General features: G+C 47.1%; 1 protein-coding gene across 4 annotated transcripts in view; it reads left to right on the top strand.

Moving 5' to 3' along the window:
* ARID1A (AT-rich interaction domain 1A) overlaps nucleotides 1–20,613 on the top strand; it is a 79,308-nt gene extending 58,695 nt beyond the window's left edge. The window contains exons 5-20 of one of the 4 annotated variants that reach the window (XM_079776056.1): nucleotides 214–454; nucleotides 740–829; nucleotides 1,640–1,807; nucleotides 2,457–2,769; nucleotides 4,436–4,581; nucleotides 4,672–4,781; nucleotides 8,599–8,808; nucleotides 11,351–11,558; nucleotides 12,682–12,814; nucleotides 12,979–13,154; nucleotides 13,518–13,668; nucleotides 13,750–13,887; nucleotides 13,970–14,066; nucleotides 14,508–15,399; nucleotides 15,755–15,885; nucleotides 17,553–20,613. In XM_079776056.1, the coding sequence (XP_079632182.1) occupies nucleotides 214–454; nucleotides 740–829; nucleotides 1,640–1,807; nucleotides 2,457–2,769; nucleotides 4,436–4,581; nucleotides 4,672–4,781; nucleotides 8,599–8,808; nucleotides 11,351–11,558; nucleotides 12,682–12,814; nucleotides 12,979–13,154; nucleotides 13,518–13,668; nucleotides 13,750–13,887; nucleotides 13,970–14,066; nucleotides 14,508–15,399; nucleotides 15,755–15,885; nucleotides 17,553–19,283 (4,935 nt within the window). In that variant the 3' untranslated portion in view covers nucleotides 19,284–20,613. Of the gene's footprint in view, nucleotides 1–213; nucleotides 455–736; nucleotides 830–1,639; nucleotides 1,808–2,456; nucleotides 2,770–4,435; nucleotides 4,582–4,671; nucleotides 4,782–8,598; nucleotides 8,809–11,350; nucleotides 11,559–12,681; nucleotides 12,815–12,978; nucleotides 13,155–13,517; nucleotides 13,669–13,749; nucleotides 13,888–13,969; nucleotides 14,067–14,507; nucleotides 15,400–15,754; nucleotides 15,886–17,552 lie in introns of all 4 variants that reach the window. The other 3 variants (XM_079776057.1, XM_079776055.1, XM_079776058.1) reach the window with 3 other exon arrangements.
* Nucleotides 20,614–25,215: the final 4,602 nt, after the last annotated feature.

Raw genomic sequence — 25,215 nt, 5'->3', positions numbered from 1 at the left:
CTTGAAGAAGACTATCTGGCTCACAGTGTCTAAAATATTTTTCTATCTGGTCCTTAATAGTTTGCCATACGTAAGCTATAGTATCACAACAACATAATGTGTGGTGTGCTTGCCCTTGGTTGTTTAAGGGAAATGTTAATCATGAAGTAGAATTGTTGAAAGAAGAGTCTTTCTGCCTAATATTGCTAATTGAGATATTGTGGTATGTTTCAGGATCTGTCTGGTTCAATAGATGATCTCCCCATGGGGACAGAAGGAGCTCTGAGCCCTGGAGTGAGCACATCAGGGATTTCCAGCAGCCAAGGAGAGCAGAGTAATCCAGCTCAGTCTCCTTTTTCTCCTCATACCTCCCCTCACCTGCCTGGCATCCGAGGCCCCTCCCCGTCCCCTGTTGGCTCTCCCGCCAGTGTTGCTCAATCTCGCTCAGGACCACTCTCGCCTGCTGCAGTGCCAGGTACCCTCAAGTGCTGGGTTTTGGGGAGAGGGGGACAGGGACTGGCTTACAACAATATCAAGGAGCCCAGCCTTCACTGGCAGAGAAAGAATCTCTGGTGATGTCTGCAAAGTTTCTCTTCAGCATTTGAAGAAGGGAGATGGGCGCCCTTTTGTTGGAGCTCTCTGTGTATGTAATACTGGGAGGTGTTTGATCTTCTCAGGAGCCATTTCCAGCTCTGAATTGACCACCTAGCTAGAATTCCAGGCTTAGCCATGATTGGCTTACTTTCTCTATCTGGAGCAGGCAACCAGATGCCACCTCGGCCACCCAGTGGCCAATCGGACAGCATCATGCATCCTTCCATGAACCAATCAAGCATTGCCCAAGATCGAGGTAAGAGCCTGGGCTTGGGAGTAGCGGGGTGGGTGTGGGGAGAGAGGCTAAGGCTGAAACTTAACACATTGCGGACCAGTAGTTTTATTGCTAGCTTTACCCAGTAGCCAGATAAGTTTCTATTAAATGAGTACAAAAAAACGTTTTACATTAAATGTTAAAGGCACGCTTTAAAATTAAATACCCATTGCATTTTGAAGTTATTTATTACATGTTCTTACAAGCTAATATCTTTTTAAAGTATGATACTTTGAAAACACTGTGTAATACGAAGTGAGAATTCTTGTGATCCGTCTGCAATGTGTTAATTATCCTGTGCAAAATAGCTTTTAGAGAACTCTATGGCCATGAAGTGTAGGACAATTGCAACAACAGTTGTGAAGTTAAGAGTGGGTTTAGCCATGTAGTTACTCCAGAACTGTGTTCTCCCACCGTCATTCTTTGTTTCTCAGTGTTTGTGTTTTGATGTATTCCCCCCTACATACATTGTGCCCAATTTGGTCAGCAAATGCTAAAACTCAGCATCGAATCTTTACTCTTTAAATCCTGCACCGTTTTAGTTTTTCTGTAATTGCTATTTGTCTTTTCAACCCCCCATTTAGTAGAAAGAGTTGGCGTGATCTGGTTAATGGCTATGTCATTTTGGAGTATACCTAAAATGGCACACAGTTATATAGCAAATAAGGTAGAGACGTCATTCAATTAGTTGCTAAATAAAATGGAGATGGTGAAGTCCTAGGATAAGGGAGAGCATTTGTTCCCATTATATCGAGGTAATAACTAATATATATGGGCACTACCCACAAATAGGTTACATGCAGAGGAACCCCCAGATGCCTCAGTACAGTTCCCCCCAGCCCGGCTCGGCCTTATCTCCGCGTCAGCCTTCTGGAGGACAGATGCACACTGGCATGGGCTCCTACCAGCAGAACTCCATGGGGAGCTATGGTCCCCAGGGGAGTCAGTATGGCCCACAAGGTGAGTATACTACCCAGTTAGGAGTACATAAGAGATGAGACGAGAAAACAGTTCCTTGTCTGATATGCTGCTGTCCAGGGTGTAAAGAGTAGAATTGTTGTTTGCCTTTAATTCACCAAAGCCAGGCCCTAAAGTAGGGCAGGACTGTTACCATGGGAAAATCCTTGAATGGGAATAAGGTGTTTAGCTCACGACTGAATACAGACAATCAGTAAATGGTAATTATCCATTATTTATACTTGTTTTTAGTATATTAGTCCTAATAGAATGGATCTTTCTTAAAAATTAGCCCTAGACAGACTAAAGATAGAATGTCTTTCATATAGCATGGGAAAGAAGGTAAGAATGTAGAAAGGAAACAATTTCTGGAGTTGTTGAACCTGGATAGCAGCAAAGCCAGCCTTGCCTGCCAGTCAGTCTTGCTCTGTGCTGTCTTTAAGATGAGGGGACAACTGAGGCCCATCTTTATGTGCTTCTACCTTCCCCTTAACCTTTTTTTTTAATGGGGTAAAATTGGGCTCTTTCCAGATCAAATCTCGAATGATTCTTATTGTTTTTCATCTTTGGAATTTTAGAGTTTGAGCATTAGTGAGTTGCTAATGAGTCACTAATCAAGTCTCTGTGTCTTCTTTCCTTCTTCTTCTTCCAGGAGGCTACCCCAGGCAACCAAACTATAATGCCTTGCCCAATGCTAACTACCCCAGTGCAGGCATGGCTGGAAGCATGAACCCTATGGGTGCTGGAGGTCAGATGCATGGGCAGCCTGGTATCCCACCTTATGGCACACTCCCTCCAGGGAGAATGAGTCATGCCTCCATGGGCAACCGGCCTTATGGCCCTAACATGGCCAATATGCCACCTCAGGTTGGGTCAGGGATGTGTCCCCCACCAGGGGGCATGAACCGGAAAACTCAAGAAACTGCTGTCGCCATGCATGTTGCTGCCAACTCTATCCAAAACAGGTAAGGCCTGGGAAGTGAAGAGGGTGTCAGTGTAAGGAAATAAATTGTAGAATCATTCAGGTCATTGAGATACTTCTGGACCTAAATCATGTTATTATGGTAAATATGCATTTTATTAAGAGCTCTTTAAAAACTAGCCTTTCTTATAGTGAAAAACACAACAAAAGTTCTGATTCTTAAATATCATAAATTGGTATCAAATTTCACATGACCAGATATCATATGTAAAGAACTTTATAAAGCACAGGTTAGCCCTAGCTGGTCTGGCTCAGTGGGTAGAACGTTGACCTGCGGACTGAAGGGTCCCAAGTTCGATTCCAGTCAAGGGCATGTACCTTGGTTGCGGGCACATCCCCAATAGGGGGTGTGCAGGAGGCAGCTGATCGATGTTTCTCTCTCAACGATGTTTCTAACTCTCTATCCCTCTCCCTTCCTCTCTGTAAAAAAATCAATAAGATATTAAAAAAAAAAAAAAGCACAGGTTATTTTGATTCATAAAAAATAAGTCTTCAGAGTTTCTTCATTTCTTCTGTCAATGTAGTTTCTTCGTTTCCAAAATAATACATATGACTTGAATCTGTGGTGTGAGAAATAAAGGATGGTAGGGTTGTGATTTGTCTTTTTTCCTGTGTGGTCCTATGCAGTTGACTCTGGTGCTAAAGTGAAGAAGGCTCATGTGATCTTGTTTAATGACTTGAAGATTGATCTTTTCTTCCTTGGCCATAGGCTTCAGTGAATATGATTCCTCTTTGTTTTTTGTTTTTGTTGTTGTTGTTTTTAATATATTTTTATTGGTTTCAGGGAGAGGGAGATAGAAACATCAATGATGAGAGAGAATCATTGATCGGCTGCCTCCTGCATACTCCCTATTGGGGATTGAGCCCGCAACCCGGGCATGTGCCCTGACCAGGAACCAAACCATGACCTCCTAGTTCATAGGTCAACACTCAACCACTGAGCCACACCAGCCTGGCTGATTCCTCTATTTTTGAAGGCACTGTCCTTGTACTCCATTATTGGTGCCTATAGTTCTTAAAGTGATTAGTCTTATTAGGATATTAATGAGCCAAGGTAGAATAGGGTGATTGACTGTAACTGTAAAGAGGTGGGTTTTAGTTAGTACTTCAGAATGATGAAAGCACAAAGTTTGTAGTAGGCCCATCAAGAAAGAATGCCAAGCCTTCTCTGCTTCTGCCAGGTGCTTTGCTGCTGAGGGCTCCAGTTTGGTTGAGGTTTAATGTGACAAAGAGTGATAAAATTGAGCAATATAGGCCTTTTGGCATAGAGAGGGCTCTTTAAATGGAAACACGCTTGACTTTGAAGGTGCCTTAGAGGCTGGTAGTACTTAAGTGACAGGGTAGGATTTCATTCTTCAAGGAGTGTTTCCTTTAAAATTGAGCTATGGTTTCCCATTTGGGGCTTGAGCCCTCTTAGAAACTTTTGTGGGAGGTGGAAGATAAAAAATATCTAAGTCAGGTAGTGCATGATTGTGGTTTGGGGGACCCATACACTTTTTCTTTGTTAGCCTAACTAGATGATCTTGACTCACACAACCCTATGTAGCTCAAGTCCAAATCTGAAAGATTAGTGTTTCTAACTCTGGTCTCTCTCATGCTCTCTCTCGCTCTTTCTCTCTCTCTGTCTCTCTTCTCATCTTCTTTCTCAGGCCACCAGGCTACCCCAATATGAATCAAGGGGGTATCATGGGAACCGGACCTCCCTATGGACAAGGGATTAATAGTATGGCTGGCATGATCAACCCTCAGGGACCTCCATATCCAATGGGTGGAACCATGGCCAACAATTCAGCAGGTAAGTCCTAGTCATTGCTCAGCCCAGGGATTTCTTCCAGAGTGATCTTCATGTCACAAGCCTATTAAAGAATATTTTTCGTTTTTATAGGGATGGCAGCCAGCCCAGAGATGATGGGCCTTGGGGATGTCAAGTTAACTCCAGCCACCAAAATGAACAACAAGGCTGATGGGACACCCAAGACAGAATCCAAATCTAAAGTAATGATTTATATCTTGACTCTTCTCAACTTTCTTTCCATCCTTTCCAGTGATAGGAAAGAAAAAGAAAAGGGTGATTAGACTTTAGCCTTTTATGACACCAAATAGATAGTCTCAGATAAGGTTGTTTCTCCTTATGAAGGGTCCCAGGATAGTAGCTCATTGAATTAGGTTTGAGTTAGTCTATGGGGTTCTGATGTAAAAAACATAATGATCTCATAGCTGCCTATTATAGAGGAAACTAGAGGCCCAGTGCACGAAATTCGTGCACGGGGGTATGTGTCCCTCAGCCCAGCCTGCACCCTCTCCAATCTGGGATCCCGCTCACAATCCAGGACTGCTGGCTCCCAACTGCTCGCCTGCCTGCCTGCCTTCCTGATTGCCCCTAACTGCTTCTGCCTGCCAGCCTGATCACCCCCTAACCACTCCCCTGCCAGCCTGATTGATGCCTAACTGCTCCCCTGCCAGCCTGATTGCCCCTAACTGCCCTTCCCTGTAGGCCTGGGTCCCCCCCAACTGCCCTCCCTTGCAGGCCTGGTCCCTCCCAACTGCCCTCCCCTGCTGGCCATCTTGTGTCCACATGGGGGCAGCCATCTTGTGTGTTGGTGTGACGGTCAATTTGCATATTACTCTTTTATTAGATAGGATAGAGGCCTGGTGCACGGCTGGGGGCCAGCTGGTTTGCCTGAAGGGTGTCCTGGATCAGGGTGGGGGTTCCCTTGGGACGTGGGGCGGCCTGGGTGAGGGGCCTGTGGTGGTTTGCAGGCCGGCCATGCCCCCCGGCAACCCAAGTGGAGGCCCTGATATCTGGGATTTATTTATCTTCTATAATTGAAACTTTGTAGCCTTGAGCGGAGGCCAGAGCGGGTGCATTGCCAGGGAAACCAAAGCCTCCTGCTCACTCCGTGGCCGCAGCCATCTTTGTTGGGTTAATTTGCATACTTTCTCCTGATTGGCTGGTGGGCTTGGCTTGTGGGCGTATCTGAGGTACGGTCAATTTACATGTTTCTCTTTTATTAGTGTAGATGCCAGATCTGCAGTGTATAATTCTCTATGAAACTATGCCCCCTGTCCTTGTGCATTGTTAGATGGTATATAACATGGGCAACAAGTTGCTCTTCTCTTCCTGGACAGAACTAAGAACAGCAGGAATGGTTGGTGTCCTATCCTATCTAATAAAGAGTGAATATGCTAATTGACCATCACTCTGGCACAAAGATGGCTGCACCCACAGCTGAGGCCAAGTTCCCATAAGGAGCCTTAACGAGCAATCAGCAGGGACCTGAGGCTACGCCCTCCCCTGCCCCATGGGGCTTGACAGGGGACCTCAGGCCGCGCCCCCGCCCTGGCATCAGGCTGGGGGACCTCAGGCTGCACCCCCCGCCCCAGTGCCAGGCCAGGGGACCTGAGGCCACGCCCGCCGCCCGGCTTGACAGGGGACCTCAAGGTGTGCTTCCCGTCCTGGTGCTGGGCTAGGGGACCTCAGGCTGATCCCCCCACTCCGGCACCAGGCTGGGGGACCTCAGGCCACGCCCCCCAACCCCCCCAACCCCCGCCCCGCAGGGCTTGATGGGGGACCTCAAGGTGCACCCCCAGTGCTGGGTCGGGGGAACTCAGGACACGCCCCTGCCAGCGGGGCCTGATAGGGGACCTGAGGCTGCACCCCACTCCTGGTGCTGGGCTGGGGGACCTGAGGCTGTGGCCCCCCCCCCCCCCCCCCCGCTTGACGGGGGAACCTCAGGCCATGCCCCCCGTCCTGGCACCAGGCCAGGGGACCTGAGGCTACGCCCCCTGCCCGGCAGGGCTTGACAAGGGTGGGACTGGCCAGGTCTGGATCTAGCCCAATGGTGGGGGGGGCGGGGGCGGGTCTGGGTCTCACGCGATTTTAAGGTGCATGTGAGTTTGCGGGGACTTGATTCTGGGACCCATGGTGTGCCCCAGACTCTGACAGGAGGAAGGTTTTCATATACATTTTACTAATTTTCTTTCATCTCTGACACTTCTATTATAGAGAAAGGGCAAATAGCAATATTAAATTATTTCCTCTAATTAATCCCCTTTTAATGTGCATGAATTTTGTGCACCAGGTCACTAGTCCTATATAATAAAAGGCTAGTATGCAAATTGACCAAACGACAGGTTGTTATGACGCGCACTGATCACCAGGGGGCAGATGCTTAACACAGAAGCTGCCTGGAGGCCCCAGGCCAGCCAAGGCGGGTGCCAGCCGGCCCCACCACCACCATCATCATCATCATCATCATCATCATCCTGCCGGTTGCCCCACAGAGGGAGGCAACGCCTGGCAGGTGCAGTGGCAGCAAGGGGCGGGGTCGGTGAGCGGACAGCCAAGGTGGGTGCCAGCGGGTCGCCCCACAAATCAGCCCTGATCACCAGCCAGGCCTAGGGACCCTACCTATGCATGAATTTCGTGCATTGGGCCTCTAGTATTCTATAAAATGGAAAATGAGGCAGGTGGGGGTTGGTCCTTGGCCTCCCTGTAGGCTGGTACTGAGTGTACTGGCTGTTGGGCCATGTGGCAACCTGGGGACCTGTTCAGTATTTGAGTCATTTGAAACATTTCTGCCCTATGTCATACCTCATTTTCCCTATTTTATAAAGTAGGGGAAATTAAGTGTCATAGGAGCCACCTTCTATGGACTTTCACCTTTGGCTCCCAGACCCTATTAGCCATCCTGTCTTGGACAGGATACCATCCAAAGCCTTTCAGGCCCTTGAGAGTCCCTTTCTTGAGAGTAGGTAAAGTTTTTCATTTTAGTCCATCCCATTGTCTCAAGATCATGATTTGAATTTCTTGAGTTCTCTGAAACAGTCTATAAAAGTGTGTCTAGCCCCTGCCAGGGCTCAGTTGGTTGGATCATCATCCTGTACACCAAAATGGTTATGGGTTCAATCCCCAGTCAGGGTGCATACAGGAGGCAGCTGATCAATGTTTCTCTCTCTCTCTCTCTCTCTCTCTCTCTCTCTCTCTCTCTCTCTCTCTCTCTCTCCCTCCCTCCCTCCCTCCCTCCCTCCCTCCCTCCCTCCCTCCCCTCCCCCCTTCCCCTTTCCCTTCTTCTCTCTCTCTGTGAAAATCAATAAAAACATCCTTGGGTGAGGATTTATTTTAAAAGAGTGTGTCCAGATCCTGATTAAGTAGTGTGGGTAGTGGTAGTGATATTGATGTCAGCTGGACAAGGATTTGACACTCAGCCCTGCTACTTGAAAGCTATGAGATTGTAGACGTGGCCTCCTTGGGCCTGCTTTTTTATCTTTTAAGAGGAAGATAATTTATGCCTAAATATGTAAAGGCATCTAGCACAGCACCTAATGTGTAATATACACTGAGTGGCCAGATTATTATGATCTCTGAACGCATAATAGTCTGGCCACTCAGTGTGTGTATGTGTATTCACCCGGTGCATGAATTCGTGCATGGGTGGGGTCCGGCCAGCCTGGCCAGGGGGAGGAGACATTGGCGGTTGGCCGGCCTGCCTGCTGGTTGAACTCCTGGTCGAGGGGATAATTTACATATTAGCCTTTTATTATATAGAATATACACTGAGTGGCCAGATTATTATGCATTCAGAGATCATAATAATCTGGCCACTCAGTGTATATAGTCGGTATTTCCTTCCTTTACAGGAAGAAGGTCTACCTACCTTTTGGCCTTTCAGCCTTACAAAGGCAGGGCAGGTGATAGTAACCACCCCAGAATAAGAAGCTTTATCACTACCCTAATTAAGGAACTTCTAAGACCCTTAGCATAGTCTTTGAATCTAACCAGTTCCTAAGAATCTTGACCTGTCCCTTCCAGAAATCCAGTTCTTCTACTACAACCAATGAGAAGATCACCAAGTTGTATGAGCTGGGTGGTGAGCCTGAGAGGAAGATGTGGGTGGACCGTTATCTGGCCTTCACGGAGGAGAAGGCCATGGGCATGACAAATCTGCCTGCTGTGGGTAGGAAACCTCTGGACCTCTATCGCCTGTATGTGTCTGTGAAGGAGATTGGTGGATTGACTCAGGTGAGTGCCTAGGACTTGGCTTCCCCTGTGGTTTCAACAAGCCTCTCTCAAGATACTCAGTGGCTTTACCTGGCTTTACCCTCTCCTGCTCTCTGAGTCGCATACTGACAGACCTGGGAGCAAGGGCTTCTAGAAAATAAGGCTTCCAAAAGGCTGAGACTTCCCTGGGTAGGATGAAGTATTGGCATTACATTTACTATATGTCTGGGGTCCCACTGGGTTACAAAGATGGGGAAAGTCTGTGGGCAATTCTGATTCCATGGAGACAGTCTGGCATAGTAGACAAGAGCAAGATTCAGAGAGAGAGGCCTGGTTTTGAAACCTGTCTCAGCCATTTATATGTGACCTCAATAAAGGTTCATAACCACTCAGCCCTAACATTTCTTATTTGTAAAATAGTGACAGGTGTATCCTGCTAGGCTGTCTAAAGCTAGAAGTAATAAAGCTTTCAGCAAGATTTCTGCCACATAAATTGGTCTGCAAGATGGCACAGGGGCAGCCAGAGTAGTTGCTGACCCTTTCCAGGGAACTTTGCAGTAAAGATGAGATTTCAGGAGCTATTTAATAGAAATTGTTTGTGAAGGGGGAAGTAGGTGGGAAATTGTGTTTAATTAGTTACTCTGCATGGGCGACAAGTGAATGAATTCATCTCTGCTACAAACATCTGAACTGAATACCACCGTGAGCCTTGCCTCTGCCCTGATACCTTACAGCTTTGTTTTACTCTCAGCCCAAGAGGCAAACAGGTGAGGCAATGCTGGCAACACACTGTGGCTTGCAAACTTTCCTCCAATGTGTGTTCTGTAGTCATCAGACCAGGAGCCTGCTGTTGGTCCTGAGTTTGTGGCTGAGCTCAGGGGAGTTGTGGCTGGGAGGCATATATTCCAAACTTTCTAAATCAGAAGAGGAAAACAGCTGTCACCAGCAGAAAAGAAAGTGATTGGAATGAAGCCAACCAACAGTCAGTTATGAATTCCTTCTCCCTTCAGGCTAATTTCCCTCCCCCACAAAGGAAAGCAAAACAAAACCAGACACGTGTGCACCGCCACATAAGTGGCGTGGGAAGCAAAGCCACAGAGGCTTCTGAAGTGACCCTGAACTTACTCCTGCCGTTCTCCTTGGTGCTAGTTCTCATACACAGGCCTCTCCTGCCTAGAAAGAAAGGGAATATTGGGTTAGGTTTGGCATACTTTTAATTGTGTGGGTGTCTGAACTTAAGATGAGTTAGTACAGAGAGAATCCCAAAGCCTAGGCCTGTGTTAGTTTACAAAAGGATGCCAACCTTTTAGATGCTATGTTGTAATTGAACTCTAGAGACAGTGCAGAGGAGAGAGTGCTGTTAGAAGTTAGTTTGTGAAGACTCCAGAAAGGCAAAAGATAAGTTCTGAGCTTTTCTGAAAGATTTGTATGTGGGGTTTAGGTGGAGGGAGGAGCTATTCCAGTTGACTGGCCCAGGTGGCCTGGAGATGAGAAATCTGGGATGTACCCTACCAACACCATCTCCAACCTTCAAAGCTCAGCTCAGCTCAGTTGTTACCTTCTCTAGAAAGTTTTCCTGGTCACCTTCGCTCCATCTAGATTGTTCTTCTCTTTGCTTCCTTATCACTCTTCTCTCTGGTATCATTAGTATCACAACATACTAAATTTCTTTTGTGGATTGAGACTGGAAAGCCAGTGTTCCCCGCCCCTGAGAGGCAAATAAGCATCTATGATAATAAAAGCATAATATGCTAATTAGACCGGACGTCCTTCCGGACCAAGCCGGGGCTGCGAGGGAAGCCCGGTCCCGGGAGCCGGGGGAAAGAAGGCATGCTCTTACACGAATTTCATGCATCGGGTCACTAATAGAATACATGAAGAAGGAGACCTGCCTGGCTAGAGCAGAAAGGGTAACTAAAGGGATTGGGAATGGTGTGTCCTAAAGCTGAGGAAAGGAGGAAGGACGAGGCTGGCTTCTGGGAAGGCACAAAAGAAGTCACAGGGCCCCGAGCATCTGGGTAGTCAGGACAGTGACTGGTGAGGGGAAGGGGCTTGTAGTTACGCGTCACTGAGATGCAGGGGAGAGGCACAAGAAGGTCAAATTTGCAAGGAGCCTCACACTGGGGGGGGGGGGGGGGGAGGATGTGAAAAGCCCCAGTTTGACAAAGTAAGTCAATCAGGGTGATGTTGATTACCACACATCCCCATTTTATAAAATGTTCATTTTTATTGGTACACTGAAAATAGGATTTGGCTTTGATGGTGATTGCACATACTTTTTCAGCAGTACACGTGTACAGACCATACTTTCTTAATTCTGTTCTCTAATGGTTATGTGAAATTTGCCCTGATAGTTGCAGTGATCTGTGGGATAGAGCCTACTGAGAGTAGAGGAAAGCCAGCATGAATTCAATGTTTATTGTGGATTGTCCACCAAGTGGAGTTAATAACTTTTGTGGTTAACTGAGAATTGTGATTCCACAAGAGATGGGTACCTAGTTGTCTGGTGGGGGTTGGGACTTGGCAAGAAGATGTACCCTGGCTTTTCTGGTTGCTTGTGCAGGTCAACAAGAACAAAAAATGGCGGGAACTTGCAACCAACCTCAATGTCGGCACCTCAAGCAGTGCTGCCAGCTCCTTGAAAAAGCAGTACATCCAGTGTCTCTATGCCTTTGAGTGTAAGATTGAACGTGGAGAAGACCCTCCCCCAGACATCTTTGCAGCTGCTGATTCCAAGAAGTCCCAGCCCAAGATCCAGCCTCCCTCTCCAGGTAGGGGTTGGGTGAGCTCCACCAAGGCTCACACTTCAAGGGTAGTATTCAAGTGTCCAGTCTCCTTGTTCACCAACACCTGCCACCAGGGATGTATGCTCTGCTCTACCCTGCCCTATCACACAGGACGTAATGAGTTGGCAGAATAAAGAGCAGGCTGTGGCGACTCCCTTGGGAAGTAGTCTGCAGCAACCCTTAAGTTTTAATTTTCATTGTGTACCTGGCATCTTGCCAAATGTTTGTAAACTAGAGAGTAGGAGGGATATCAGAGGAGTGGGGAAAACTGACAATAGCAGTGAGGCAAGACCATCTGGGAGCTTTGGCCCATAGATGTCAGTGCCTTAGAATGCAGCTCAGACTAGAGCCCTGAATTCCCCGAAGAGCTGAGATGTTAATGAATGGGAAGGAAGTGGTGAGGAGAGGGTATGAATGGAACTCTAATGGGAGTGCCTCTGCCAGTCCTCCTTTCTGAGAGGAGTCTGGGCCCTGGGCAAGCATGGGAAGGGCAGGACTCCTAGAAGATTGCTGTAAACACGTGCTCTGGTCTTGACCTCCGAGGGTGTAATGAGTGCCTGAGATGACTCATCAGCTGGAGAGGCCCAAGCAGTGGGATATCTGCTTATGGGGATGGTAACTAATGGAAACATTAATTACTGGTGATTCTGTGCTCTTCAGCTTAGAGGAACATTCGAACCTGAGTGGTGACACTGCTAGATGCTTCAAAATAGGAGCTCCTAGGCTCCTAATGTGCACTGCTGGTTTGGGTCTCCCTAACCACGATTCCAGGGTCTTTGACTGGGAGCTTATCCACCAGCATTACATGGTGAGACCCTATCCATGGAGGGAAGTAAAGTAGTCAGGGAAGCTGGCAGAGATTCAAGGGGTCAACAGCATGGTGATGGCCTCACCACACCACTCCTATTCTCCAAATGTGAAACAGCAAGTACCATGATAGAGCCCTCAAATTCCCTGACCTAGCCTTGAGATTCCTTGTGGAGAAAGGTGATTTAGGTTTAAAAGAACTAGCTTTAGCCTTATAACAATGTTTTCTGAAGGTATCCCAGGGTGTATGTTTCTGTGAAAGTTAAACACTTTCCTGCTCACCCTTCATCTCTGTTCACAGCTGGATCAGGGTCTATGCAGGGGCCACAGACACCTCAGTCAACCAGCAGTTCCATGGCAGAAGGGGGAGACCTGAAGCCACCAACTCCAGCATCTACACCACACAGTCAGATCCCTCCCTTGCCAGGCATGAGGTAAGGCCACAAGCAGGGCAGGTGATTTGGGGAACCCTAGGCAGAAGTCCATGAGCTCCTATGCAGCCAGGTGACTCTGCTGTCCAGCCAGAGACTTCCATGTGTCCTGTTTTATCAGAAGAATTGCTTTATTTGGGATTTAATTGACTTTTCTTGTTCTGGAGCAGGAGCAATTCAGTCGGGATCCAGGATGCTTTTCCTGATGGAAGTGACCCCACATTCCAGAAACGGAATTCCATGACTCCAAACCCTGGGTACCAGCCCAGTATGAATACCTCTGACATGATGGGTCGCATGTCCTATGAGCCAAATAAGGATCCTTATGGCAGCATGAGGAAAGGTGACCAGTTGCTGTTGGCCTTGTACTTTTGAGGACAGAGCCAGGGAAGTGCGGTGATAGCTTGAGAGTAGTTCAGGGTTCTGGTCGAGTCATCCTCTGAGATAAGGCATTTTTAAACCTAACTATCCCTCTTTATCCCCGCCTCCTTGTCTTCCTCTCCCTGGTCTCACCTTCTTATCCCTTAACAAGTATGTGTTCTCTACTGAATAAAGCCTCTTTAGATCTCTGTTTTAAACCTGTCAGGAAAGCAAAAGGAACAACCTTGAGCTCTAAAGAGGGCATGGGTCTTTGGGGCAAGCAAAGTATAGATTGCTAGGCTTGCTCACCTACCAGTTTGCTCACTGCCTGCCTTTCTACACCCAGCTCCAGGGAGCGATCCCTTCATGTCCTCAGGGCAGGGCCCCAACGGCGGGATGGGGGACCCCTACAGCCGAGCTGCCGGCCCTGGGCTGGCAAATGTGGCAATGGGACCACGACAGCACTATCCTTATGGAGGTCCTTATGACAGAGTGAGGTAAGCATGACCCCCACTCCTGTCTCACCCTAGAACCCCACAGCTATAGTGGACTCAACATGCTTCTTCGCTTTTGTTTAGGACGGAGCCTGGAATAGGACCTGAGGGAAACATGGGGAGCACTGGAGCCCCACAGCCGAATCTCATGCCTTCCAACCCAGACTCGGGGATGTATTCTCCTAGCCGCTACCCCCAACAGCAGCAGCAACAGCAGCAACGGTGAGTGAAGCCTGGTCTCAGTGCCCCTGTGCCTCTGGCTTTGCCATTTCCTACACTGATCCTGATTTTCTCTCTGCTGCAGACATGATTCCTATGGCAATCAGTTCTCAACGCAAGGCACCCCTTCCGGCAGCCCCTTCCCCAGCCAGCAGACCACAATGTATCAGCAGCAGCAGCAGGTGAGGAGGGTGTCAGGTGGACTGACACACAGAGAGCCAGTTAGAACAGTAAGGTGGAAAGTCTAAGCAGCTCCCTAGATACTTTGGTGGTCTTTTCCCACCCAAGTAGCCAGCTCTGCCTAAGGAGCCAAGTCCACAATCTCTTCTCTATTTGGAGTCCAGTCCGGTTTCTAGTTCTCCAATGGGGACTAGAAACAGGCCTTATTTTGATTTTTGAACTTTTCTTTGTTTTCCTACTTACAGCAAGGGAGAGCCAGAAGGGAATAGAAAATGATTCTTGCTTTCAGAGATAATTTGTAAACATTATTCCTTTGTTCTCTTGGAGTCTGTGTCTTCTCAAGGGGCAGAAGCAAGTCCAGTGTCTGGTATCGCCAGCCATCTTGGCAGCTATGGTTCTTGAGTGCAAAGTATTAACTTCCCCTCTGATTGTTCCTGTTTTAGAATTACAAGCGGCCGATGGAGAGCACATATGGCCCTACTGCCAAGCGGCACGAAGGGGAGATGTACAGTGTGCCATACAGCACTGGGCAGGGGCAGCCCCAGCAGCAGCAGTTGCCCCCAGCCCAGCCCCAGCCCGCCAGCCAACAACAAGCTGCCCAGCCTTCCCCTCAGCAAGATGTGTACAACCAGTATGGCAATACGTATCCTACCACTGCCACCGCTGCTACTGAGCGCCGGCCAACAAGTGGCCCCCAGAACCAGTTTCCATTCCAGTTTGGCCGAGACCGTGTCTCAGCACCCCCTGGCTCCAGTGCCCAGCAGAACATGCCACCACAAATGATGGGTGGCCCCATACAGGCATCTGCTGAGGTTGCTCAGCAAAGCACCATGTGGCAAGGGCGTAATGACATGACCTACAATTACACCAACAGGCAGAGCACGGGCTCTGCCCCCCAGGGCCCTGCATATCATGGTGTGAACCGAACAGATGAAATGCTGCATACGGATCAGAGGGCCAACCATGAAGGCTCATGGCCTTCCCATGGCACACGCCAGCCTCCATATGGTCCCTCTGCCCCCGTGCCCCCCATGACAAGGCCCCCTCCTTCCAACTACCAGCCCCCACCAAGCATGCAGAATCACATTCCTCAGGTATCCAGCCCTGCTCCCCTGCCCCGGCCAATGGAGAACCGCACCTCTCCTAGCAAGTCTCCATTCCTGCACTCTGGGATGAAGGTGCAAAAGGCAGGTCCCCCCGTGCCTGCCTCTCACATAGCACCTGCCCCTGTGCAGCCCCCCATGATTCGGCGGGACATCACCTTCCCACCTGGCTCTGTTGAAGCCACACAGCCTGTTTTGAAGCAGAGGAGGCGACTCACCATGAAAGACATTGGTAAGGAAACCTCTCTGATTGGGTTGTGTAATCTGCCCCTTTCCATGTTGTCCTTTGTTCTCTGTACTGATATTCTGGATGAGGTTAAATCTGGTTGTGTTGACTAAAACAGAACCAAAGAAATTTGAGTATGGAAGAAATCAGCTGATTTTGGCTTTTACTTAAAGGAATTGCTATACAGTGATGTCCTAAGAGGGCCTAGAAGCCATGAGGAGCAGATGTGGGTCATCTTTCAGATAGGAACTGCCTCCATTTGTTACCTTCATAGTAGCCTGACTGATGGGCCAGCACTCGGGTTGACCACCTCCCACCAACCTAGGCTTGGTGGATGGATGACATGGAGGTTTTATTTCAGGAACTCCAGAGGCATGGCGGGTAATGATGTCCCTCAAGTCTGGGCTGCTGGCAGAGAGCACATGGGCATTAGACACCATTAACATCCTGCTGTATGATGACAACAGCATCATGACCTTCAACCTCAGTCAGGTGAGTACAGGTGCCTGGGGAAGGTTGGAAGTTTGGGAGGGACTGGAATCTTATTTAAGCCAATGATGCTAAGTGACACAGGGAATTAATCTAGCTCCCTCTCTGATATCTTCCTTGCCAATACATTGCCACTGGCCATTGGCTCAGAATACTGAGAACAATAATAATTTGTGTGAGGTATCAGGATTGGAAGAGAATTTGAGAGAAACTCTTTGGTATCAGTAAGAAATGCAGATTCTGTTGATGTCAGCAAGGACACCCATGTTTTCTAGACTACCAAGAAGAACCTGTGGTCTTCATCAGTGAACAGAATAGTTTTTTTCCCCCCTTTTTTTATTTCGCCCACTCTGAATAGAAGAGATCTTTGTTAATCCCATTTTCCTAAGGTGTAGAATGGGAATTGCTGGGGGCTAGGGAGCAGTGGAGGTTAATGATGTTCTTGCAGATGTGATTCTCCAGGCCCTCTCTCCACAGGACATGCATCTTGAGTTTTCCCAGTAACTCTTTCTTTTGATCATTCTTAGTACCTACCAACCAACCCATCTTCCAAGGAGTTGACTAAGGGGGATTGTTTTTAATAGTTACTGTTCCAAAAAAAATAGTTACTGTTTCTTGTGCCACCACTTTGTGACAGGCTCTTCATATTTTCTTTCATGTCATACAACAGTCTTCTGAGGCAGATGTGGCCACTTAGAGGTGAGTATACACTGAGTGGCCAGATTATTATGATCTCTGAACGCATAATAATCTGGCCACTCAGTGTATATCCTATATAATAAAAGGCTAATATGCAAATTGTCCGTTTGACCAGGAGTTCGACCAGCAAGGAGGCCGGCCAACCACCCATGTCCCCTCCCCCTGGCCACGCTGGCCGGACCACCCATGCACAAATTCATGCACCGGACCTCTAATTATTTATACACACACACACACACACACACACACACACACACACACACTGAGTGGCCAGATTATTATGCGTTCAGAGATGATAATCTGGCCATTCAGTGTATAGGTTCATAGACTTATCTTTGCCTAGGTTCACACAGCTGTTAACCGAGTCTTTCTGATTCTAAAACCTGACTTTATGTCTGTTGCATAATTTTGCCTCCCATGAGAAAGTAAAAGAATATTGATTGAGCAATTTCCATATTCCAGGCATTTGGTATATTCCATTTAGACCTCAGAAGAATCCTGTAAAATTTAGGAATTTCTGGAAAGATGGAAAAACTGTAGCTTAGAAAGTTAAGTCACAGAGCTAGTTCCTGGAAAAGCCAGAATTCAGACCTAGATCTTTCTAATTCTAAAGTCCTTATTTTTCCCATTCTGCTATACCGTTTGACCAGAAATTGATATGAGTGGAAATTAGTGTTTTCCTCTAGAGGTAAATGGCCTGCTGATACAGGATCCAAGCTGGAATTTGGGTCCCGCTAATACCAGCTTGGAGCAATGTTTGGTGAATCAAAGCTTCATCCTACTCATTATGTTGCATGATCCATGGAGTACAGCCTCCTAGAATGTTGGGGAGCTTGGAGAGAAGAGAGCAGATGAACATCGGTCCAAACTGCATTCCCTCTCTCGGCTCATGTTGTGAGGGTCATCCCACCATGCCTAGATTTGGGCTCCGCTTTTTTCCCTTAATTTATTTCCTGCTCTTTCTCTTTTAGCTCCCAGGGTTGCTAGAGCTCCTTGTGGAATATTTCCGACGTTGCCTGATTGAGATCTTTGGCATTTTAAAGGAATATGAGGTGGGTGACCCAGGGCAGAGAACACTACTGGACCCTGGGAGATGCAGCAAGGTGTCTAGTCCAGCCCCTGTGGAGGGGGAGGATGAGGAAGACCTTCTAGGTCCTAATCTAGAAGAGAAAGAAGAAGAGGAAGTAGTTGAAAATGATGAGGAGATGGCCTTTTCAAGCAAAGACAAGGCAGCCTCAGAGAATAGTGAGGAGAAACTTATTAGTAAGTTTGACAAGCTTCCAGTAAAGATCGTGCAGAAGAATGACCCGTTTGTGGTGGACTGCTCAGATAAGCTTGGGCGTGTGCAGGAGTTTGACAGTGGCCTGCTACACTGGCGGATTGGTGGGGGGGACACCACTGAGCATATCCAGACCCACTTTGAGAGCAAGACAGAGCTGCTGCCGACCCGGCCTCATGTGCCCTGCCTACCAGTCACCCGGAAGCATGTCACAGCAGCAGAGGGTCCATCAGGGACAACAGAACAGAAGGGCCCCCCACCTGATGGCCCTCCAGAAAAACGGATCACAGCCACTATGGATGACATGTTGTCCACCCGATCTAGCACGTTGACTGAGGAGGGAGCTAAAAGTGCAGAGGCTCCCAAGGAGAGCAGCAAGTTTCCATTTGGCATCAGCCCAGCACAGAGCCACCGGAACATCAAGATCCTAGAGGATGAACCCCACAGTAAAGATGAGACCCCACTGTGTACCCTTCTGGACTGGCAGGATTCCCTTGCCAAGCGCTGCGTCTGTGTCTCCAATACCATCCGAAGCCTGTCATTTGTGCCAGGTAACGACTTTGAGATGTCCAAACACCCAGGGCTGCTGCTGATCCTGGGCAAGCTGATCCTTCTACACCATAAGCATCCAGAACGGAAGCAGGCACCACTAACTTATGAGAAGGAGGAGGAGCAGGACCAAGGGGTGAGCTGCAACAAAGTGGAGTGGTGGTGGGACTGCTTGGAGATGCTCCGGGAAAACACCTTGGTCACACTAGCCAACATCTCGGGGCAGTTGGACCTCTCCCCGTACCCTGAGAGCATTTGCCTGCCTGTCCTGGATGGACTCCTACACTGGGCAGTCTGCCCCTCAGCTGAAGCCCAGGACCCCTTCTCCACCCTGGGCCCCAATGCCGTCCTCTCCCCCCAGAGACTGGTCTTGGAAACTCTCAGCAAACTCAGCATCCAGGACAACAATGTGGACCTGATCCTGGCCACACCCCCCTTCAGCCGCCTGGAGAAGTTGTATAGCACCATGGTGCGCTTCCTCAGTGACCGAAAGAACCCAGTGTGCCGGGAGATGGCCGTGGTACTGCTGGCCAACCTGGCGCAGGGAGACAGCCTGGCAGCCCGTGCCATCGCCGTGCAGAAGGGCAGCATCGGCAACCTCCTGGGCTTCCTGGAGGACAGCCTTGCTGCCACGCAGTTCCAGCAGAGCCAGGCGAGCCTGCTCCACATGCAGAACCCCCCCTTTGAGCCAACTAGTGTGGACATGATGCGGCGGGCTGCCCGTGCGCTGCTGGCCCTGGCCAAGGTGGATGAGAACCACTCAGAGTTCACGCTGTATGAGTCACGGCTGTTGGACATCTCGGTCTCACCATTGATGAACTCATTGGTTTCACAAGTCATTTGTGATGTACTGTTTTTGATTGGCCAGTCATGACAGCCGTGGGACACCTCCCTCCCTGTGTGCGTGTGCGTGTGTGGAGAACTTAGAAACTGACTGTTGCCCTTTATTTATGCAAAACCACCTCAGAATCCAGTTTACCCTGTGCTGTCCAGCTTCTCCCTTGGGAAAAAAGTCTCCTATTTCTCTTTCTTCCCAGTTCCCCTCACCTTTCTACCTTTCTGTTCCTTGTCCTCACTCCCTCAGGACCCTACCCTATTTGAAAAGACAAAGCTCTGCCTACATAGAAGACTTTTTTATTTTAACCAAAGTTACTGTTGTTTACAGTGAGTTTGGGGAAAAAAAATAAAATAAAAATGGCTTTCCCGGTCCTTGCATCAACGGGATGCCACATTTCATAACTGTTTTTAATGGTAAAAAAAAAAAAGGAAAAAAATACAAAAAAAACCCTCTGAAGGACAAAAAAGGTGACTGCTGAACTGTGTGTGGTTTATTGTTGTACATTCACAATCTTGCAGAAGCCGAGAAGTTCGAAGTTGTGGACAGACCCTGTTCACTGGAGAGGCCTGTGCAGTAGAGTGTAGACCCTTTCATGTACTGTACTGTACACCTGATACTGTAAACATACTGTAATAATAATGTCTCACATGGAAACAAGAGAAAAAACCGCTGGGTCAGCAGCAAGCTGTAGTTTTTAAAAATGTTTTTAGTTAAACGTTGAGGAGAAAAAAAAAAAAGGCTTTTCCCCCAAAGTATCATGTGTGAACCTACAACACCCTGACCTCTTTCTCTCCTCCTTGATTGTATGAATAACCCTGAGATCACCTCTTAGAACTGGTTTTAACCTTTAGCTGCAGCCACTGTGCTGCCACGTGTGTATATATATGACGTTGTACATTGCACATACCCTTGGGTCCCCACAGTTTGGTCCCCCTCCCAGCTACCCCTTTATAGTATGACGAGTTAACAAGTTGGTGACCTGCACAAAGCGAGACACAGCTATTTAATCTCTTGCCAGACATCGCCCCTCTTGGCGCGATGCTGTACAGGTCTCTGTAAAAAGTCCTTGCTGTCTCAGCAGCCAATCAACTTATAGTTTATTTTTTTCTGGGTTTTTGTTTTGTTTTGTTTTCTTTCTAATCGAGGTGTGAAAAAGTTCTAGGTTCAGTTGAAGTTCCTGATGAAGAAACACAATTGAGATTTTTTCAGTGATAAAATCTGCATATTTGTATTTCAAACAATGTAGCTAAAACTTGATGTAAATTCCTCCTTTTTTCCTTTTTTGGCTTAATGAATATCATTTATTCAGTATGAAATCTTTATACTATATGTTCCACGTGTTAAGAATAAATGTACATTAAATCTTGGTAAGACGTTTGTGAGGCTTTTTGTTGTTTTCAAACTATTTAAAAGTTTGACCCTTTGGGGGTGTGGTTCCTGATCTTGCAACTCGCCCTTGGTGTGCGTTCTCCTCTAAAAGGTGGCATCCTGGACCCTGTCATTTCTGCATCATATTTTACTTTACTTTCCACGGTGTAAGTTTAAATTTAAGAAAGCTGAGATTTCCCCTGCAAGAGAAAGTTTTAGGCATTAAAGGATGTTAGCTTCTTGAAATAAAGTGAGTGTAAATAGCCAAAGAAACTGATGGCCTGGCAGGTGTGGCTCAGCGCTTGAGCGTTGACCCGGGAACCAAGAGGTCACTGGTTTGATTCCCAGTCAGGGCACTTTAAAAAGAGTCCTCCAAAGACATTGATGATACTCTAGAAGAGGGATTTTCAACCTTTCTCATCTCATGACACACAAACTAATACTAAAATTCTGCAGCACACCAAAAAACATTTTATGCTGATCAAAAATAGGTATACTTTTTTTTGTTAATCCTTACCTGAGGATATTTTTTCCATTGACTTTTAGAGGGAGAGAGAGACATCAATGTGAGAGTGACACATCAATTGGTTGCCTCCCACACATGGACCTGAGCTGGGAATGAACCTGCAACCCAGATACGTGCTCTTGATCAGGAATCAAACCCTCAACCCTTTGGTGTCCAGGCTGATGCTCTACCACTGAGCCATATTGGCTACGGCAAAAAATAGGTATACTTTTGATTCACACCTAGTGACTATTGTGCTGGCTGTTGTCATTTTTTATTTGACAATCTAAGGGAAAAGGAAGTCAGTACCTCTAATAGGTATTGTGTGTTTTAAAAAATTCTTGGCACACCAGTTGAAAATCTGCTCTAGAAAGAAACTTTTGGAAATAGTTGGCAAAGGAAATGATCTCTATTTTTCTTAGAAATTGTTAACAATGAGACACCATTTATCTGAAAGCAGCCTCCAACTTAACCATTAATTTCTCCAGACTGGCTCTCTCCCCTGATTCCAAATAAGAACATTCAGCTGCTTTCTTGCTGTCTCTGGAAGTTTAGTTTGAACATACCCAAACTAAAATGCCATCTTCCCCTAGAAATCTGCCTTTCCCATAGTTTTCTCAGTAAATGGCAACTCCATCACTTGGCAAAAAAAATACTTTCATTTCCACTGCCATTCTGTTAGCAGTCTTCAAAAAATCCTCAGTCCAGTCACTAACACTGTAGTTTAAGACATTATTATACTTCTTGAAGATTCGTGAAATATCCTCCAGCCCTAGCTGGTTTGGCTCAGTGGATAGAGCATCGGCCTGCGGACTAAAGGGTCCCATGTTTGATTCCGGTCAAGATCATGTGCCCGGGCTGTGGGCTTGATCCCCAATAGGGGGCATGCAGGAGGCAGCAGATCAGTGATTTTCTCTCATCATTGATGTTTCTATCTTTCCCTTCCTCTCTGAAATCAATAAGAATATATTAAATTTTTTAAAAAATAAGATCAAACTGTCCTTTCTGGCCTGGTAGAACCTATTCTCAATACAGCAACCAGAATGCTCCTTTTAAAGCCAAGTCAGATCAAAATCCTTTAATGTTTCTCACTCTAAGTAAAAGTCCAGATCATCATAATGACCTACCAGGCCCTCAGTTGTCTAGCATGCTGTTACTGTTCTGGTTTCCTCTCTTCCCCATTGCTCACTGTACTATACCGGCTGTTTCCACCTTGGGGCCTTTGCACTTACTGTTTCCTCTGTCCAGAATACTGGCACCAGATAACTGCATGGTTCAAGTCCTCATCTTCAAGTCTCTGCTCAAATATATTGGTGAATCTTTCCCTGGCCACCTTGTTTAAAATATCAACCTGCTCCCCTGTCTTATTTTCCTTCTCTGCCTAAATTTTCTTTGTAGTACTTGTTACCATCTGGCCTATTGTACATTGTACTTATCTGTAGCCTTACACTAGAACATCAGCTCTCTGAGGACGGGGGGGGGGGGGGGGGGGGGGTGTTCTTTTGTTCACTGCTATATCCCTGTCCTATATCCCTAGCACAGTCTGGCACAAAGTTAATGAAATGTAGATGTTGGCCAGGTGCAGTTACTTTTACAGGCTAATGTTACAATATATAGCTTCTCTGTTCATCTACTTCCTCAGGGAAACAGTGGAAGAACCAAAAGCAATTACAGAGAAATGCTATTATTGTGGACACTTAGAAGTGGAATTTGAAACAATAGCTTTCTATTACCTACTTGGATACCAGACATAGTACATCAAATAATCCTACAACAGTCCCATGCCTGTGAGGTCACTATTCTGTCTCACATTTTATAGTTGAGGAAAGTGGCTTGTATGAGCTCACACCAACCGAGGTCTCTCTGACTCGAAGGTCCATAGTCTTCCTAATTCACCAGACTCTACCTTCTTCCTGGGTCGAAGGACAGCCAGAGCTCGGCAGGTAAGATTTGTTTTAGCATGAGGTAAAATGATGCCAAGAATTTCAAACAAGTGTTTATCAAATTAAGTATGGTTGTTAACATTTGGGTCAGGGACAGGAATGAATAATTAGTATTTCTCTATTGAGAGAAGAAGAAATAGAGATCATTGGCGAACCTTCATCCACCAAGATACTTCCTAGGACTCTTCTGGAAAAAAACTAAATGGGGAGCTTTTCATATCTATAGTTTGGTGAGCAATATTGCTAATGGCTATTTTTGCTCTGGGCCTCTTGAACTCCACTTTCTAGTGTAGAAAGTGCATTTCTGGGCTGTGTGTGGAGCATTGCCTAGGAGTTTGGTTTCCTGGGTTCCTTTCATCTGCTCTCCTGCAATGCAGGGGGAGCCGAGCCTAGTCTCCAGTTTCTGACTGGAGTTAGCACAGGCCAAGAGCTGCTAGCCACTGAGCTGTGAGTAATTTGCTTTTGAGAAGTAAATAGAACCTTGCCTGTAGAGAGCCCAGGGGTGTGGCCAGTAGTTCTTTTCCCAGGCTCCTCCCTCCCCACCCCCCAAATGACCTTAACCTTCTTTCATAGCTGGAGAGCATCCAAGTCTGGCCTAAACAATACTCTCAACCTCATTGGCTCTTTTACTTTGCAGCCAGTGCCACCCCTAAGTGGCTAAGGCCCTTCCCACTAGGCCTTCTCAGTGGGGTCAAGGTTTTCTAACTACGGAAAGGCAAACACCAAAGAAAGAGTGAAAAAATAACCTAGTGTCCACGGCCTTTAAAGGATCAGTGTTTGGGTTCTACAGTTGGGAGGTAGGGCAGGGCCTTTGTCCTGGAGTGGATGGGCATCTTCAAGAGATACAGCAGAAACCCAAAATGTGTGCTTTTGGCCACCCCAGGTTTCAGGATGGATGTAAATGTCACCTAGCATTCTTGGAAACTGCCAATTAATGCCTTTTATCCATAGTGAAAGGAAGTAGCATCAAGTTCTGGTAAGGTACAGCTGCTTGTCATCAGTCATTAGCACTGCCTACTAACAGTTGGCAATGACAGTACCAGAGGCCTGTGTGGTCACTTGTGTCCCATAATGCCATGGCCTCAAGGCCAATGTCCCAGAACAAAGCTTCTCCAATATTCAAATAGGACTGGGGTCATGGAAAGTTTAGTGTCTGGAAACTGAGCTAATACACAGCACTGTTTCTCCGCCCAGCCTGAGGCCAAGGATCTCCAGATGTGGCCAGAGGAAGGCAGAGAAATGAGTTGTCCGGTTGCTTCAGGGAGGTGAGTGCTCCAGAGAACTTCCTCCACACTTTCAGCAGAAAAATCACTTCTCTTTTCATTCAGGAGGGTCTAACAGCCCATCCTTCCTGAGCACTTGATGCCATGCACTATGAAATCCATGAGGTAGATAATATTTCCATGAGGACAAGAACTGTGTCTGCCTTGCTCAGTGTTCACCCTCATCCCCTCTCACAGAGTAGGCACTCCCATTTTGTTGACTAAAACAGGTAAGAGAGGAATTTAGTGGAGGAAGGAGTAGTTAGGAGTTGGTGTGCCCTATGTGGTATTCTTGGTATATCCCATATAGCCTTAGTCAAGTGGAAAAAAAAGAAGAGAGGGAAAGAGGTAAACCTGAGAAAAATTTAAATAGTATAGAGTGTTAGAAAAAAAAACCAACCTGGGAAGCTAGAAACCGAAATTTAAGTCCCACCTCTGCCACTAGCTGTGTAACTTCAGGCTAGTCACTTCCCCTGAGTCTTTGTTCCTGCATCCAATAAACTATAGGTATCAGGTTAAACAAATTGATTTGTTCACCATAACTTTATTGAGTTCATACAATCTGCAAAGGAAGTACTATTCTAAGTGCTGGTAGTACTTTGAACAAGGCCCCCACTCTCACAAAGCTTACTTTCCATAACAGGAAAACAGATGCTGAGTAAAATTCATGGACAGGACCATCAAGTGGTGATAAGTACTAGAAAGAATACAGAACACACCCTAGCTGGTTGGGCTCAGTGGTTAGAGTGCCAGCCTGCAGACTAAAGGGTTGTGGGTTTGATTCCCAGCAAGAGCACATACCTCGGTTTCGGGCTCTGGGGTGCATGTGGGAGGCAATTAATTGATGTGTCTCTCTCACATCTCTCTCCCTCCCTTCCACTCTCTCTAAA

This window comes from Cnephaeus nilssonii, assembly GCF_951640355.1.
Source record: "Cnephaeus nilssonii genome assembly, chromosome: 7".
NCBI lineage: Eukaryota > Metazoa > Chordata > Mammalia > Chiroptera > Vespertilionidae > Cnephaeus > Cnephaeus nilssonii.
Note: the sequence above shows the minus strand (reverse complement) of the source record. Positions and strands in the feature narration are given on the sequence as shown.